The 17,480-nt window shown below is 45.7% G+C and overlaps 3 protein-coding genes across 4 annotated transcripts in view; 1 reads left to right on the plus strand and 2 right to left on the minus strand.

Moving 5' to 3' along the window:
• Positions 1–5,087, plus strand: part of znrf3 (zinc and ring finger 3) — a 62,930-nt gene extending 57,843 nt beyond the window's left edge. For both annotated transcript variants that reach the window (XM_053421765.1, XM_053421764.1), the window contains exons 7-8: positions 1,235–1,337; positions 1,434–5,087. In XM_053421765.1, the coding sequence (XP_053277740.1) occupies positions 1,235–1,337; positions 1,434–3,175 (1,845 nt within the window). In that variant the 3' untranslated portion in view covers positions 3,176–5,087. The remainder of the gene's footprint in view (positions 1–1,234; positions 1,338–1,433) is intronic.
• Positions 5,088–5,475: 388 nt separating this feature from the next.
• coq5 (coenzyme Q5, methyltransferase) lies at positions 5,476–9,177 on the minus strand. Its single transcript, XM_053421133.1, has 7 exons — positions 9,019–9,177; positions 8,204–8,353; positions 7,852–8,091; positions 7,642–7,748; positions 7,047–7,135; positions 6,430–6,541; positions 5,476–5,931 (listed from the first exon to the last, which is right to left on the minus strand). The coding sequence occupies exons 1-7, from the start codon at positions 9,164–9,166 to the stop codon at positions 5,830–5,832; spliced, it is 948 nt and encodes a 315-aa protein (XP_053277108.1). The 5' UTR covers positions 9,167–9,177; the 3' UTR covers positions 5,476–5,829.
• Positions 9,178–14,525: 5,348 nt separating this feature from the next.
• kremen1 (kringle containing transmembrane protein 1) overlaps positions 14,526–17,480 on the minus strand; it is a 10,220-nt gene continuing 7,265 nt past the window's right edge. The window contains exons 5-7 of the mRNA XM_053421111.1: positions 16,437–16,685; positions 15,814–15,898; positions 14,526–14,844 (exon numbers count right to left, since the gene is read on the minus strand). Coding sequence (XP_053277086.1) covers positions 14,685–14,844; positions 15,814–15,898; positions 16,437–16,685 — 494 coding nt within the window. The 3' untranslated portion in view covers positions 14,526–14,684. The remainder of the gene's footprint in view (positions 14,845–15,813; positions 15,899–16,436; positions 16,686–17,480) is intronic.

Below are 17,480 nucleotides of genomic sequence, written 5' to 3' on the forward strand. Positions count from 1 at the left end.
CGTTGGATCCAAACCTCTGAACTTTTTGCTGAGCTGTGTTTTCCCTCCACGCTCTGCACATATGAAACATTCTGCAGCCCTGTGGACAATAGAGTGGAAGTTCCCCCCCGATGGGCTCGGGGACCACAGGTCTGCCGTCCTCGCTGACGTTCCGTCCGGCGCCTCTCAGATGTTTCGCTCGGCCTTTCAGAGCACCTGGAGAGATAACGCTACCCAGGGTGCACTGGGCTGTGATTACGCTTCCTGTTTTCCCAGTGTGGCTTTTCTTTAAGGAGTCATTGTGAAAACACGTCTCCTAATCTGGGGACTTTGAGTCTTTACTGTAACAGCCATTGCTCATCGTCATTCAGGGCCACCGGGTGGGGGGCTGGGGGGGGGGGGGGACGTCCAGCCCGCGGTGCCCAGGGCGACGCAGACGGTGTGCGGGCGGGCTTTTTGTGCGGTTGTGTGTCTGTTCGATGGGGAGCAGAAGAAAACACAACAAAGCATGGCGCCAGGATCGCACAGAGGAAGTGGCGATAGAAAAGACTGAATGGCATCAAAGCCTCTTTTCCTTTTTTTGAACCAAGCAACAAAAGCTGGGGAGGAAAATAACCCAAAGATGAGTCACATCAAACCACAGAGTCAAGTCTTCATGGCAGAGCTGTTACTGGAAGAGAGAAAATTACAAATCGTTTTCATTGTGCTGCTGCTGTGACTTCAGAGATCCTCCATCTCTCAGTGGAGTGATGCCTGTTGCTCTCATGTAGCCTCCAGCCTGTCGCTCGTTCTCAGCTTCACGGTCCTGTTGGTTCTGAGTGGTTGTCTCAGGTTTAGACGTTTGTCAAGTTTTATTAAGTTTGCTTCTTTAAAAAACGCTAACAGCTCTTTGTGGCTTTGCTGCCACCTGCTGGACGTTCGATCACGCTCAACTACACATCTATTCAACCACTGAGGAATTGAACCGTGTTCGTTTGACTATTTAAAATCAACTCGGTGTCAAAGAAAAGAGAAAGAATTCCTGTGAACGCACCAAAACTTAACTTGATCTTCTCTGAGTCTTGGCTCACGCCTCTTCTTGCTTAATGCTCTTTCCAAACAAACAAACGCAGACAAGAACAAAACCTGGAATTAGATAATAATTTGTTATTTAGTCAAATCACATGACTCTACCTGTCGTTGCTGTATTTACTGATATTTGCACTTTAGACAGTTGATGCATTTGAACTCAAGCATGTTGTGTTGTCCTCTGCAGGAGCTGCGGGTGATTCCCTGTGCTCACAGGTTTCATAAGAAGTGCGTGGACCCCTGGCTGCTGCAGCACCACACCTGTCCCCACTGTCGACACAACATCATCGGTGAGACACAACTCCAGTAACATATGTTCCCTGCTTATTTAAAGATTCAACTTTTCTTTTGCTAAATTCTGAACGTCTCATTATTTGTTTCCACAGAGCAAAAGAAGGGGAATCCAGGGGCAGCGTGCATGGACCCTGGGAACCCGGTGCACGCCCGGCAGCGGGTGGTGCTGCCGGTCCACTACCCGGGCCGGGTGCACCGAGCCGGCCAGGTGACCGCCTATCCAACCAGGACCAGCATGGACCCCCACGGCAACGCCATCACAGTGCTCACCGTGGACCAGCACCCGGATCCCCAGGGTCTGTACCCAGCCCAGTCCACGTCTGCCTTCCTGCGGAGCTACCACCCCACCCTCCACCTGGACCACTCGCTCAACCCCCACCACTGCGGCCTGGAGCACCGCGGCCCCCCCGCCTACCCAGCACAGCCGCACCACGCTGCTTTTAAACGACCCAAGTTCCACGGTCGAAACTTTTCCCGAGCAGCCTGCTTCTCGCAGTACGAGACCATGTACCAGCACTACTACTTTCAGGGGCTGACTTTCCCTCAGCAGCCCGAGGCCGGCCAGGTGCCCGCGGTGGTGGGGCACCTGGGCGGGGCCGGGGCCCACAAGGGCCACCACAGCAGGGCCTTCCAGCAGGGGCTGCTGTACCCCACAGTGGTGCACATGGCCCCTGCCTCCTCCTCGAGGGTCGGTGACGCCGGCAGCTCGTCCGGTCTGAGCTGTTACCACGGCCACCGCTCGGTGTGCAGCGGTTACCTTGCCGACTGCCCCGGCAGCGACAGCAGCAGCAGCAGCTCGGGTCAGTGCCACTGCTCCTCCAGCGACTCCATGTTGGACTGCACTGAGGTCAGCAACCAGGGGGTGTACGGGAGCTGCTCCACCTTCCGCAGCTCGCTGAGCAGTGACTACGACCCGTACGTCTACCGGAGTAAGAGTCCGTGTCGGGGCTCTGCCGGGGAGGGGGGGGCCGCGGCTTGCACCACCGTCCCCGCGGAGGACTCGTCCCACGCTCCCTCGGGACATGACTGCCTCCAGCTCCCTCCTGGAGCGTCGGGATATAACTCGGGGGACCATCTCTCCAACTGCAGCTTGGAGCCCAACTACAGCAGTCGCTCATCACTGGAACCCAGGGAGAACAACACCAGCACTACCTCAGCCGGCGCTGCCGAAGCTACGGGAGCAGACCGGGGGAAAGGGGCCCAGGAGGACTCGGGGGAGATCGGGGCCGCGGCTTGTAGCTGCTGCTTCGAGGTGCTCCCCCCCAATGTGGAGTGCACGGGGCAGGACTCGGACCAAGCTGGGCCTCTGGCCTCAGGACGCTGTCACAGGGGGCTGGACTTTCAGAGCTCAGCCTCCAAGAACTTCTTTGCTCCCGAGCACATGTGTCCTCCTTCAGAGCAGGTGAGCTACGAAGGGCTTCCCTGCTGCTTCTACAAAGAGATGAAGGTCCACCGGGCCACAGCAGGGTGCTACACTGAGGACTACGCTGTCAACGTGCAGTATGCACATGCAGACTCGGATGCCTGCACTGGACAGGGCTGCTGTGAACTCAACCAGAGGATACCCATAATTCCCGAGGACACAGATTGTGAATTGGGTCCAGGAGCAGAGACCAAGAGCAGTTTACTGCCCATCAGTGTCACGGTGGACGCAGAGGTGAGGACAGGGGAGCAGCACGAGCCCAGCGAGGGCTTCTTCCCCTCAGGACAGTTTAGAGGTCGGCCATTCCCTCAGGAGGAGGAGACCAGGGCTCTGTTCCACCCGCAGCTCTCTGCCAGTCCCGCTGCGTGTGGAAGCAGCACTTCAACGAATGAGGGCGGTCTGGGTATATGAACTTCACCCGGAGAGAAGGGCCAGTTTAGAGCGTGTGTTTGGTACCGTATCAGTCAGTCAATCATTGAAACCCTCAGTTGCCTTGTTCTAACCTTGCTCTCTGAGCACTGAATGTTATCATCTTAGATTGTGTGGATTTCTACTGAAGGGCCTGATGTTTCTATCCAGTTCATTCCTGTGGCCACTAACGTCTCGGCGCCCAGTGTCACCACAGCGCCGGGACAGAGTGATGCCAGTAACATGAATGGAGGTTGTTAACTGAGACTAGAAGTAGGTTGGTACTGGCGTCTATCGGGCGACGTGTCTGCTGCCGTCGGGGGTTCGATCCCCTCAGAGATGCAGGCCCGTTTCTTCAGATGTTGTCGAGAGCAAGTTGTGGAGAGACTCCATCTTTTGTGCAAGATCTAGGAATCTGAGATTTCTCTACTAAAAACAAGTACACTCTTAATTCACCGATATCTGCATCTACATGTATACATCGTGTATATGTGCGCACATGAACACTGACTGCCTATAAAAGCTTCAACCACCAACTCAAATAGGTTGTATGGACATAGCTATACCAAAACAGAAAGACATGATTGTTGTTTGTTTGTTTGTTTTTGTCGTTTTTTTTTAAACTTTTTTCAAGAGCAGGGAAAAGGGTCCTCGAGCGTCGGTGACCCGTGTGTTTCTCTGTGGAGAAGAAGCTATATATTACACACAATGCATAGAAATGTGAATGCAAGGCTGACACTGGTCTCTATTCGATTTAACACAGAATTTGTTTTATGCATTGCATTTCTGTCCAGTCGTGGCCTACCTGTACGGGATGTGCCAGAGCAACGTCAAAGCCTTATACGAGCTATTTGTAGCAATATCTAAAGACACCGCACTGCTTCTGGTGGAACTCCGAAGTGACAGTGTCGTGTGGGGGTGAACACACTTTGTTTTTTTTTCCTGGAGGGGATTGTGTAGCGCTCCACGTCTCGTTCAGACGCCCCTTAAAAGTGTATTTTTTTTTTTTGTTGCTGTCACTTACCCCGATTTCCTCAGTGAGGCTGATAAATATCTATAAAAAAAATAAGTTTCTTGCATGTATCAACAGGCCAAAGGAAAGTAGCTGGAAAAGACTCATATTTCATAAGGGTTCCTTATTGTACTGTGACTTTAAACAAAATGAAAAAACGATGCAGTTATACACATAACACAACGTGTTCGTTTGGAATCATATCATGCCGTGCATAATACATACCCTCGATATCAATGCTTGTCATTCATGCCTTTCTGTTTGTCCTGCAGACTGTTTTTATACTGTTTCTATGAAATGTACACATTCTCAACACGGAGGAGAACCTTCTGAAATAACCCTATTTATAACCCAGTGCTGTAATCAAGTGAGAATCTAATCTTGCCTTTTGCATAGAGATATGTACCTACTGCAAATATAACATTTTGGGGGTACTTGAGTCACTATTTAATTTTTTTTTTTGTTTTGTTATTGTTTCTAGCACTTAAAAAGATTAAAAATGTGTACAAAATTAATATTTTTTAATTTTTTAAGAATATAATTATTTTCTGTCATTACCATTACAAATGTTTAAAGGCTAGAAATCAATCTGTGTATATTTCTGTACCTGTATAGCAAAACACATTTCATAAATGGAAATATGTTCTCTGAATATTTATTTACTAATATATTTATCTTTAAGCCATGTCTTATGTTCAGAGTGTATAAAGGTTTGAGTTATTTGGTTGCTTTTTATTCTGAGAAAAAAAATCACTAACATGAGACTTTGTATATACATGGTAATTGCACACAAGACGATTAAATCTTCTCTGACCAAAAAACTGATTTTAAAACTTTAGTACCATACAGTTTTGTAATTAAAGTGTACAAAGATCTGTAAAATATACAGTTTTATTCAAGTAACCCGTGTTGTGCTGTTCTCCTTTTCTTTGCATTCTACACAGAGGTGTCACATTTCTTCTTAACTGTTTTATCTTTAGTAATAATTATCTCCCAGTGGAACACATACCTTATGAAAACATATTAAAATGAACAAGATCTGCTAGTTCTTTTCTGAGAAATAGAGGAAATTAGCTGAACTCCCTATCTCACAATGTTAAAGAAACACTATTCCTGGATCCGCCCCCTGATTCAGATCATCCCCAGAAGGTAATGGGTTCCTTCTTGGGTCAAGATTCACCCTCCCATAAAAATTCCATTTAAATCAGTTCAGTAGTTTTTGCGTATTCCTGTTAAACAGATGAAAACACAACCTCCTCTCTGAAGGTAATAACTGATTCAAACACGCAGATACGATTTTACAGGTTTTATTTTTTCACAGTGAAAATGAAGATGTTACAAAAAAATGTCAAACCCATTATTTGTCACATGGCTCAACCCACTGGGACATACCGTTTTTTGTTTCTCTGCCAGGACTTGAACTCTTAAAGAAATTATCCACAGCTTCACAAACACAATAAATACGTGCACTGACCTCAGAGTTTGTGAAAGTGCACGTTGGCGTCTGCAGAGACGCTCGTCTTGGGTTCACGTTCTGTTCGTGAACTCCATCCACAGTTTATCACACAGGCAGAAAAAGCCGGAGACACAGAGCCAGTCTTTTTGCTTTTATGTTTTTTCCTCCACAGGATGTCCAGAGTTCATCTCACAGCTTGAAGCCGGAGTGAAGAGCCACCACTCCGCCGGTGAGGTTGTGGAACTGAGCGCAGTAGAATCCTGTGTCTTCAATCATCCGTTTGAACTCCTCCTGCAGGAGGAAGACATGAAGTGACTCAATCTCCTGAGTGACACACAGGCTGGTTCCAAGAATTTAAATGAGCTTAAAGAGAAATAGTCTTGACTTTGAATAGAGTAACGAATATTAATAAAAGAATGAGTCAACTTAGACAGAAAATAAATCCTGTGTTTTGATTAGTGATTATTTAATTATTTATCAAGTGAAAAAGCTTCTGATTGCAGCTTTTACCTCTGAGGATTTGTATGAAATGAAATAAGAATCTAATTGATTTGAAAGGGAAATTACAAGTTTTATAGACTTGAGTAAATCCAATTAAGCCATAGTTAAAATGATTATTAGCTGCAAAAGATTCCTGCATGTTTATATAAAAATATCTTTGGTGCAACTCAACATTAAACTTAACTCCCACAAGATAAGATATTAAAGTTTAAACGCAGAATTACAAAGAGATAAGTCATATTTAAAGTAGCAAAGACAGACTGAGATGGTGAGGATGGTTTTTCTCACCTGATCAGGAAACTTGCGAATACTTTCCACCAGATACTGGTACGACTTCCAGTCTCCAGCGATCACTTCTCCCAGAACCGGGATCATCTGGAAACTGTACGCGTCATAAAGCCTGAAAATACAGAACATGACACAGGTTACTGGTGATTCTTTAATATATCCCATGCGTATACTGGTCAGACTTTCAAACTGCATGTGTAAATGAATGTGCTTTTATTTTTATGGTATGAAACAGGCCACATGTATATGGTTTTAAATATCTGCAAAACCTAAACAATAGAAGTGTCTGAAGATCATAACTGTACGTTACAAAACCAGTAGAGGGCAGTGTTGCTGGCGCTTGTTGAGTTCCTCACAGAAATCTCACAGTTTACAGAGCGATACAAAAGATCAACACAATAATGTGCGAACACACTGAGCCTCCAAAAAAGATCAACAAACATTATAACCTCTATGAAAATGTATTTATGATTGTATTAGCTATAGTTGCAGAGGTTATCGAAGCAAAGTACTTATTAGTTTTTGTAGAACATAGAGAAACTGGAAAAACACTCCAATTTGTTCCTGTTTGTATTGATCTCTTTACAGATTCCATAATGATTGACGCTCGTCCTCACTTTGCCAACACGGGATTCGTCACTTTGCTGAATTCCAAACACAGGAACCTGCCGCCGGGCTTCAGGACCCGGAGAGCCTCCTGCAGTGCCTGAACAAAAAAAGAATTAGAGTTAGAAGAGAAGAGTCAATCAATTTAAAAATCAAGCATCAACAACAATTATAAAATCACTTATGTTATTTATTTAGTGGATCATTTGTAGAACTTAGCATATGAAGCTACAGATAAACTGAACAGCAGTTGGCCAATTGAACCTATTGGAAAAATAAAACATGAAATCACAAAAGAAACTTTAAGTGCACGTCCTCACAACAAGAGCCCGACTGAGTTTTGTAGTGAAATAAACTCATTAAGCAGATGCACGAGATGAAAACAGGATTAAAAGATGAAGTGAGGCGTTTTGTTTAAGAATTTGACAATTTAAATCAACACATTTGACATTTTTTCCTCATGCAAAGGTCAAATAAAGTAGATAAACAGTATAAACTTTCATCGTATGCATCTTACATAAATATTCAACCCTGTTTAGATGATATCACTGAACACTGAGGTTCACTATCATCGTCTTTATTCACATGGCTCCTCCGGTCTCTCACCTGATCGATGTGAGTGACGTTGCGGATGCCGAAGGCGATGGTGTAAATGTCAAACTGCTCATCGTCGAAGGGAAGTTCCTCTGCGTCCCCCACCACCCACGACAGACCTGAATCACACACACAGACACAGACACACACAGACACACACAGACAGATTCATCAGATCCTGTCACAAACAGATAACTAGAGTCTCCTGAGGCAGATATTTACCAGCACTGGTGCCCGTGCTGTCAGCTTTCTGTTTGCCCACTTTCAGCATCTCCTTGTTGATGTCACACACCACCGCCCTGGACTCCCGGGGCCCGTCCTCCCGGGGCCCGTCCTCGCCCTCCGTGCCGTAGCTGCTGGAGATGTCCTGCCACGACTGCGTCTGCATGGACCGAGCCGCGCGCCGCTCTCGCCGCTGCTGCTGGGATCGAACGTACTCCAGGAAACGGAAGGCGATGTCCCCTGCAGGTCGGGAGCATCACAAACAAAACACGGGTGTGACACCAGGAGGGGATTTTCAGAGGTGTGTGCTTTCTATAGACGTGCACACACACACACACACACACAGCGTTACCTGTTCCACCCGCCACATCCAGGAGGCGTGCCCCGGGCTGAGGGTGCATGGCGTGCAGCAGCGCGTCCTTCCACAGACGATGAACCCCGAGACTCATCGCGTCGTTCATGACGTCGTACTTCTGAGCCACGTTCTCAAACACCTTATACACTGCAGAGGCAAAGAGAGGGAATCTGTTTAACACGTGTTTTCTCTGTTAGATGGACGTAATATAAAGATACTTATATTTTACTGCAATGAAGTTTCATGACCCGATGAGTTTGTTCTGCAGTTTTAATGTTTTGTGCGTTTTATTTACATTTGTATGTTTCTCAACACTTTCAGGGGGATCATGGATCATTGTTAAACTGTCTTCAGATACAAGAACATGCTAAATGGGGAACAAGCACAAGCACCAACAGGATCATCAATTAAATCAAAGTCAACTCCATGAATTCAGTGCATGATGCAACCTTGCTGTTAAAATCGTGATTTAAATCTTAATACAAATTACTGCCTCATACTTTTAAATTCGGCATTAATGAAAACCCCTGCACTCCACTGCATTTAGGTTAATTCCCACTGAAACAGCGTTAACACACGTTACAACGCGGAAGACAGCGCATTCAACAAGTTTATAGAGGTTTTATAAAACCAGAAGCATCACAGTCATGGAGGAACACATGAGCCGAATTATCAATCAAATTCTCCAGATTCCGAAAATCAATTCAGAACTCGTCTACTCGTCTGTTTTGATTCTCCTAGAAGCGTCTGAATGTTAAATGAGAATGTTTCTGAACGGGGTTCGGTGGTGGGTCCGTCGGACCGTCACTCGCCTCGCTTCGCTTTCTCCTCCTCCGGAACCGTCTCGAAGCCGAAGTGAGTTTTTCCGTCTCCGCTGAAACTTCGAGCTGAAGCTGCGACTCCGGAGAATCTCCCGAAGGAAGCTCGGAGCAGCTGAGGGACTCTGCAGGGCGCCGCCATGTTGGATTACACAAGCGGGGCGCCGGTTTGACGTCATCCACATGCGACGGTGTCTGTATTCTACAAGAGCTTCATCTAAATAGAATAATATTATTTAAAGAGGCTTAAATAAGGTAAATAAAATTAAATAGAATAAAAACAAATTATAAGATATTTGTTTACATTATATCAGGTACAAAGTAAATATAATAAAATAATATAGGATTAATTTAATTCACAGATCGTTATTGTTATTAGTTGTAATCAGGTACATTAAACAAATTTAATATAGGAAATTAAATCAATTAATTTAGAGTAAAGTATAACAAAATTGTATTCAATGATAATTATTGTCTTTATTCTCAGGTACAATGAAACAATGGAATAAAATAAAATAAAAACCTAATAAAATTCAAAGATCTTTATTGTCATTATACTTGGTTACAATTGAACAATTAAATAGAATAGATTAAGATATACAGATTTGGAGTAAAACACAAAAGGACAGAAGGAACTGGGCACTGACAGTGGATATCACATCAACCAGCTTTAATGACATTAAACAGCGAAACCTCTGACATTTAAAAAAAGCTGACAGTTGCACATTTTGAGCATATTTGACGTGATCTCTTGATTATTTTCAGCCTGGATCGTGGACCCTGGGGGCGGATGTGTTAGGAGTCGTGTATATAAACAGTTTTCAGCGGCTTCGAGCTACAATAACAGCAGGAAAAGTCTGGAGAATTAAACAGGCCGACGCACGCACTGCAAACCACTGAAGGGCATAACACCACCTTAATCGCAGCAGGGTCATAGACAGTACTGCAGATCAAGGCCGATCCAAACAGACAAGTTCGTGCACGACCACTAAACCTCTTTGACGCACTTGGTTTTCACCTCCATCATCATGAGACCAGGTTTCCTCTGTTTCTCTGTCATTCCTCTCTCCTAATCCTGGCTGCCTTCAGGAGCCTGAGTGCAGAGAGCTGCAGGTATTGTCTTCCTTTCCTCTCACTTTCTCGTTCTTACAGTAACCAGACCCTGGACCCGCATTGTCCCCATTGTCGCCTTAATTACTGGTCGACTCGGGTTCAGGGCGATCAGCTTACGCCGCTTTCTGTTCCTCGGCCTGTGGGAAGGTCGACTGGAGAGGCCGAGGCTTTTCACAGGGACCCAGAGGAGTGGAGGTATGTCTGGGTTATGAGAGGAAAAACACTGAGGGGTCAGGGAGAGGCAGCGTGGAAGACCTCAAACATCCGTCTCTCCTATAACAGACGTTTGTTTGTTTGCATGATTACACAAAACTTTCTTGACGGTTTACCACGAAGCTCGGTGGTAGGATGCAGTATGGGTCAGGGAAAGGACCCGTTTAATTTGGGTGTGGATCTGAATCTGGGGGGCAGATCCAGGAATATCTTTTCACTTTCTAAAACGTTGTGATATGGATGTTTTTTCCACATTTTCATTAATTTCTCACATGTCAATTTATTTTTATTGATAGAAAAAAAAATCTGCCAGATTTAGAGGACTGATATTTATGAGTTTGTGTAATTTGGTGCAGTGCCAAGTAAATATCAGGTATAATGAATTTAAATGTGGTTTCATGAAGACACAGTTGGGCCTTGGCGGATTGTAAAGACTCTTTTATTGCAGCTCTAGTTTAATTGACGTATTTTTTACTTAAATATGATCAATATTTTTGTCATATATGTGGATATGTTGGCCAATAAAGATCATTTTATCAGAGCAGCTACAAAATCAAAATATCAGAGGTAATGATCATCATGACTGAGCCTTGTTTACATTATCACCAGCAGAGGGAGTGAGAGGATTGTTTATAATTCCCTGTTTCTTGTCCCATGAATTTGATTGACTGGGATTCTGATGAGAGATGAACCCAATATGATCTGTAGATGTGTTTTCACTTATTCTCTCATGAAGTTTCGTGTTTGAGATCATCAGTAGGATAATGATATGATCAAACCATAGAATGACACTCAAATCCATAAATCATTCTCTGAAAAATCCCCTGATCTGGATCCACACCATGACTTGATGGGTTCTTTCTCGGGTCATGCCCCTCCACACAAAATGTCACGGAAATCAGATGAGACGTGTTTGCATAATCCTCAGACAAACAAATACAAACAAAACAGCGGTAACAAAATCTGAATGAAGTTAGTAAGTCGTGTTTCAGTCAGAAGCACCTGAGCTTCACAGGTAACTTAAACCTGAAAACACGGGATCATTCAGAGCTTCTCTGTGGAGCTCCTACAAATGATCAATAAATCATACGTCCAAACATCCCCCATGTGTTCCAGCTTATTACACGTCCTTCTATGTATTGTTTTTTTGTCATGGTGTTCCAGATGTAAAGATGGCCTCCTGCTGTTCCCTCTCAAAAATGTGCAGGTTGCATGCTTGACCTCATCTCGGGAGGGGGGGATGGGGGGGGGGGGGGGGGGGAGAGAGAATGGGTTACACATGGCACGGCCAAAGTCCTCCCTCCGTGTTTGTGCATCCGCTAAAAAGTCTGGGAGTCATTTCAGGAATCTGATAAGTGTTTAGGTTCACGCAGAAAGGAGCTGCAGATGTTCCTGCTGTGGAAACACTGAGAACCAAATCTGTTTAAAGCCAAACAGATTCTTTACTGAATCACGTTGCACCGTTTCAAGAGGTTTCGAATGGCAGGAGGGAACCGGGGTTAGCTTGATCCAGAGTTTGTGGCCCATGTGCTTCTCAGCAACTCCGGGTTATTTAATGTGATGTTCAATGATGAGCTAAATAGAAAGAACCAGCACCACACAGGCTTAAGAAACATGCATACAGTGTTTATTTTGCAACCAGGACACATTAAATAAAACTACAAAGGTACTTCACTTATACAAAAGATAGATTATATCCCATTCACATACAAAAAAACAATAATTTACCGTATAAATTAAAAATTTCACTATTCTGCTATTTACAATTTCATGAAAACAAGGGTTCGGCCCCTCGGGGTCTTTTCCCATGGGGCTTAGGGTGAATGTTTTCTTGTCATCGACAAACACAGGACGTTCACCTCCACGACCGTTTTTGGGGAAAAGCCGGAAAAGATGATCCTGGAATTTTCCAATTGACTGGAGGACGGGACAGAAAATGGAAGTCTGCATAATTTGCCCCAGGCTATCCAAACAAATATGGCCCTGTTAGATTTAGACTGTCAGATTTCGTTAGCTTGTGTTAGATTTGAACGCACATTAATTTTTCCCGTCGCTCTCAGATCCTCGCTCTCGCTTCGCGCCCTCTCCACGCTTGGGCGGCTCTGAACAGCACAGACCCAGGGGCATGTGCTCCTCTTGTCTTGCAATAATTAACATGAGTTGCAGTCCAGCAGGACAGGCAGAACTCAGCAGGGTCGCGTTTTTTATTTTAACAAACATCTCATCGGGGGGGGGGAGAGCGGCTGTTGATCTTTTCACCGAATTCAGATTCCCTCTGATTCTGGAGAATTACACATGTTTGTACTTGACTGTAACTCTGGAGCTTGTGTTGTGTGTAACAAACACAAGCTTTTGGTCTCAAGTGCTCAGGCTGCTGATCTAAAGTACTTTTTTCTCTCTTTTCACCCAACTTGCAAAAAGAGAACAAGGTTCCTGTTGCAAGAAGAAGCCAAATTTAAGTGCGTTGATGTTTCGGATCTCTTCAGTGTTTCACGCTGACAGTTTGTTTGGAGGTTTTCGGGGGGGGACCGTCTGCAGGAGCCCACACAAGCATCCAATCCGTGGTCAGGGACGGACTCTGTACTATTCCGATGGCGAGCTAGTAGACTCTGACCTTTCACGAGTAGTTTAAATGTCTCCGCGAATGCACAGAAAAGCCGTCGAGGCTGCAGATGCGCTGGCAGCTTGTGCATAGCACCAACCCGAGTGCTTTTGGTTGTGTTGTTTAAAACCTCTTGGCCTGAGACCAAGGCGGTAAGTAAGAGCTTCAGGGTTCTGCAGCATCTTGTGATTTCAGGCAATTTACTGCTGCCTAAGGAGAAAAGGACGAAGTTGAGTGAAGCTGATGAGAAAGAACTTTGACAGATCTCTGGAACGTGTGTTGCCTAGACACAAAATAAAAAGAGCGGACATAAATATCATTCCCACACTGAATTACATAATGTACAGGAATACCCCCCCCCCACCCCCCCCCCTGTAATCATCAAAAGACAACTTAATGTGAACAATATGTTCAGTAAATGTCAGAGACTACACATAAGAGCATAGACAGAAATTAGAAACAAACATTTTTCTTTTAAAGCCTCGTCTGTTACTGCATGAAGAGCTGGATTCCAAAAGGCTATGAGTTCAAAACCCCAAAAAACAAATCATCGATCAATCAACGAAAAAAGGAAGATCCGGTCTGGAGAGGTTTTCTGTTGAGTGTACTATGATTTAAAAAAAACAAAAAAAAACATTTAACGCTTTTAACCACTGTACAAGATATGGCATCTCTTTTTCTTTTTTGTTTCTGTTTCACTAAACCTCCACTCAGGTTTCCAGAGAAGTGCAGATGTTGAGTGAAGGACCTCGACTCGGCTCCGTGAACAGAAGCAGATGTGAGGAATCTGAGACGAGGGAAGAGGAGGAGGATCCTCAAGGCACTTGAACACCATCACACCGGAAAAGACTCCCACCCACCAGCGAGCTGAGAGAGACCCTCAGATCTTCACCAGTCCCCCCTAAATGGCAGTTTGTCATCCAACTACTGCCCCCCCCTTATCCCCACCACCCACTTCCACTTCTCCTCTCCACCCTGATCCACTGAGCGAGTGGGCGAGTGATTCGACCCCAAACGGCTGAGACAGCTACGCTCTGTGTGACATTTCCCAGGTCCTGGTTCCCTCTTCTCAGAAAAACTGTTTGCATGTTAACAACACAACGAAAAGAAACACCAGCACTTTGCAGACGGAATCAAACAACACAGATAAACACGCGTCTCCGTGGTCGGGAGGGTTAGGCTTCTTTTTTTTTTTTGGCGGCAAGTGTTTGGTCGTCCTTATGAGGCAGAGAGAAGAGTGTGTGAAGCTGTAGAGCTGTTACAGTGTAGTGGAGGTGTGTGTGTGAGTGTCCTTGACTCCACGTCTTCATCCTCTCCTCCATGCTGACGATGCTGTGGTGCCCTCTGTGACTCCGGAGCACCAGGAGGAGGAGGAGGAACCCCCCCCCCCCACTCTGGAGCCTCGCTGACCAGAGGGAAACTTCCTGCGTATTGAAAGTCTTTGTCCGAGCTGCAGACGGGCTCTCCTCCCCGGCACCGTGCTCCCTGACAGCCCGGCCTGTCCGGCTCCTCTTTGGTGCTAAGCTCGATGCCCGGGCCACTCGGGGCCCGTGGGCTGCTGGGCCACAGTCACTGTCATTGTCATTAGCCACTCGGTCGGTGGCTTGTCAGCGCAGCGCCTCGAAGAGTTTCATTGTCTGAGGGGCCCTGACTTCCGATGGCCCCTGTTCCAGAAGAGTTGTGGGTGGCGGTAGCGTTTGGTTAATGGCGAAAAAAAAGCGCAGCGGTGGCGCTAGTTGCCCACCAGGGGGCTGAGGTCGCCGTGGTGGTTCTTCAGCTTCTTCTTGAAGAGGGAGATGGTGGAGGGTCGGTACAGGATGATCCAGGGCTCGGAGGACGCCGTGCTCTGGCTGCAGCTGTCGGAGCCGCTGACCGTCGGGATGTTGGGAGACCTGGGGGGGGGGGGGGGGGGGGACACACGGAGAAGATGAGTGACAGGCAACAACAACAGGAAAAGAATCGAGACAGAGAAGATCAGTGAAGGGTTAAAGAAGGAAGGTGATGTGTAATTGGTGTCACACGGTGTTTTCTTAACGTGGCATTCATGACATACCAGACCTATAACTCACTCAACCCAACGACACTTACTGTACATGTGTAGGAAGCTTTAAGAGGCTCAATTACCTTTCATCTGGCTTGACATTGACTTAACTTTAAACAATCAATTATATAAATTAATTAAGGAATTAAAATGTTCTCAATTAGCGTTGCATCATTTCACAAAAAGGTTTAAGAACCTCAAGTTTGTTTAGGAATCGGAACAAAGAAAAGGCTTCAGGTGCAAATCCACCGACATAGTGTTCTACTCGGAGAGCTTTGTACGGCAGTTTATTTTAAATAAAGTTATATTTAGATTAAATTAATAACTATAGATATTGTGCTATGTTGTGCTCGAGGGTTTGGGTGACAAATTCTGGGATAATAACTGTAAAACCCTTTTTTTTAAGGTGGACATGAATTAATTTATGTTGTATTCCATCTTGATTTACTTTGACCCACTAACATTTACACTAATGATAACACCTCTGCAGAAACTAACATTACTCATTAATAGAGCTTGCAGTTCCAATGATATACATTATTGATTTTTGGGTGAGTAAATTTCAAGGAGGGGCCTGAGCAACTGACAGAACAGCCAAATAGATGTTATAAGAGGAATAGAGATAATGACACTGCATATTGTGACCACTAGTTGGCAGTGTGAGCAGCAGAGTGGATCTTTAATCTTTCACTGGGATTGACTCCAAACTAAATCAAGAAGAGATTGTAAAAAGTTAAAATCTGATTAAAAGTTCTGCAGAAGGACGTTAAACCCAACAAGACAAACGTGAAACATAAAACCACAGACGATCTCAACTCACTTGACTGTGATGTGCAGCAGCAGCTTGGCCACCATGGCTATGACGGTCAGGATGAGGAGGCCGGCCAGAGCGTAGATGGTCCACACTGCAGAGACAAGGGGGGGGGGGGAACGCAGGAGGGAGACGTGTCAGACGTGGTAATGACAAACAAACCCAAGCAGACTGGAAGGATTAGCGACTGGAGAATGACTCGAGCACCGCTGGCACCTGGGAGCAGTGAGCAGCCAGCACATTGTCAGGAAACCTTGATGCATTATCAGATCACATCTGTTCCCCTCTGGAGGAGGAGCACATCACACGGGCCTTTGAGACCCAGTTTGGAAACAATAATGTTTGAAGGAAGATTTAAGAAAAAAGAAGAAGAAGAAGCTGGGAACACGTCAGACGAGAGGCCTGATTGTGATCAGCAGGGAGATGAGTCACTGACAGAAGAAAACACAACGTGTCTGTACGATCGCAGGAAGTCACCGAGCCTCCTGAAGCTTCACAGACTCAGGTGATGTGTAACAGATTCAGAGAAAAGCAGGTCATGCTTCTAGTCGAGACGCCCCCCCCACAACGCCCCAGAGGAGGCGGAGACAGGTGCAGTAGGTAGGTGCAGTGCATCGTGGGAGTTCACGTACTAGCGCTGTGGCCGGTGGTCTCTCCGCGTCCAGCCCACTGACCTGGCATGTTGTGCTCCGGCTTCCCGGGGCTGGACGTGATCACGTAGAGGATGTGGGAGGAGCGCCCGTTGGAGGTGCTGTTGGATCGCTCGGTGACGCCGCCGCCGCCGCCGGCCGCCAGCTGAGGCCCGGCCGTGCTGGAGACGTCCTCGCCCTCCTCCTCATCTCCCTCGGCCTCCATGGTCCTGGTGTCCTGGCTTCTCAGAGCTGAGGGAACAAGAAGGTTCATACACTCGTCAGGTGCTGAGACTTCTGACTCCGTTTCGATGCAAAACCACCAACCCCTCCCAAACACACACACACATACACACACGGACACATACACACACGGACACACACACATACACACACACACACACACGCACAGTGATGGTTGCCAGATAATATTTCCACTTCAATGGTAAAACACATGTTCTCGAGCCAAGAGGATGGAAACGTATAAACACAATATGATGAGTGCAGTGATAAAGCAGATTGATGACGGGTGGAGCATATTAACTGTATTATTGTGTGTTGACTATCAAAGTGATTACATCACGACAATAAAACCAAACTGTTGCCATCGCAGCTTTGTGAAAGTTGTGATTCCGACTGATCTTTAACTTTTATGGAGGCGCTCGTCATGATGTCTGTTTGTCGTTGAAATAGAAAATATCTGAGTGACTAATAGATGGATTTCCATGAAAGTTGGAAACGTTAACAAAACCGTTAAGATGAGTTGTGGTGACTTTGGTGAGCCGAGCTCTTCTGGTGCTATAGGTTCAGGTACATTGATCTATTACCAAACACCTGCAGACGTGATTCTGACTGTTAGTTATGAACTGATCCTTGATTCAAATACTTTATTTCTTCTGTCACATCATAATAAACATGACACCGCTGCCAGGCACTATCACATCTGCCTATAACAGAGAAATCCACGTTCTTTTCAAGTGATTGTCCACGAGCAGCAGCTTACAAGAGCCCGACCAGTATGGATGCTGGTTCCCAGTCCCTGATACC

The sequence above is a fragment of the Pleuronectes platessa genome, chromosome 4, assembly GCF_947347685.1.
Source record: "Pleuronectes platessa chromosome 4, fPlePla1.1, whole genome shotgun sequence".
Classification (NCBI taxonomy): domain Eukaryota; kingdom Metazoa; phylum Chordata; class Actinopteri; order Pleuronectiformes; family Pleuronectidae; genus Pleuronectes; species Pleuronectes platessa.

Coding starts and splice junctions, on each gene's coding strand:
- coq5 (XM_053421133.1), bottom strand. CDS start 9,166: ATGGCGGCGCCCTGCAGAGTCCCTCAGCTGCTCCGAGCTTCCTTCGGG. Junction 7,749..7,851: donor CAGCACGGGCACCAGTGCTG/GTAAATATCTGC, acceptor TGTGTGATTCAG/GTCTGTCGTGGGTGGTGGGG. Junction 6,542..7,046: donor ACGAATCCCGTGTTGGCAAA/GTGAGGACGAGC, acceptor CTGTATTTTCAG/GCTTTATGACGCGTACAGTT.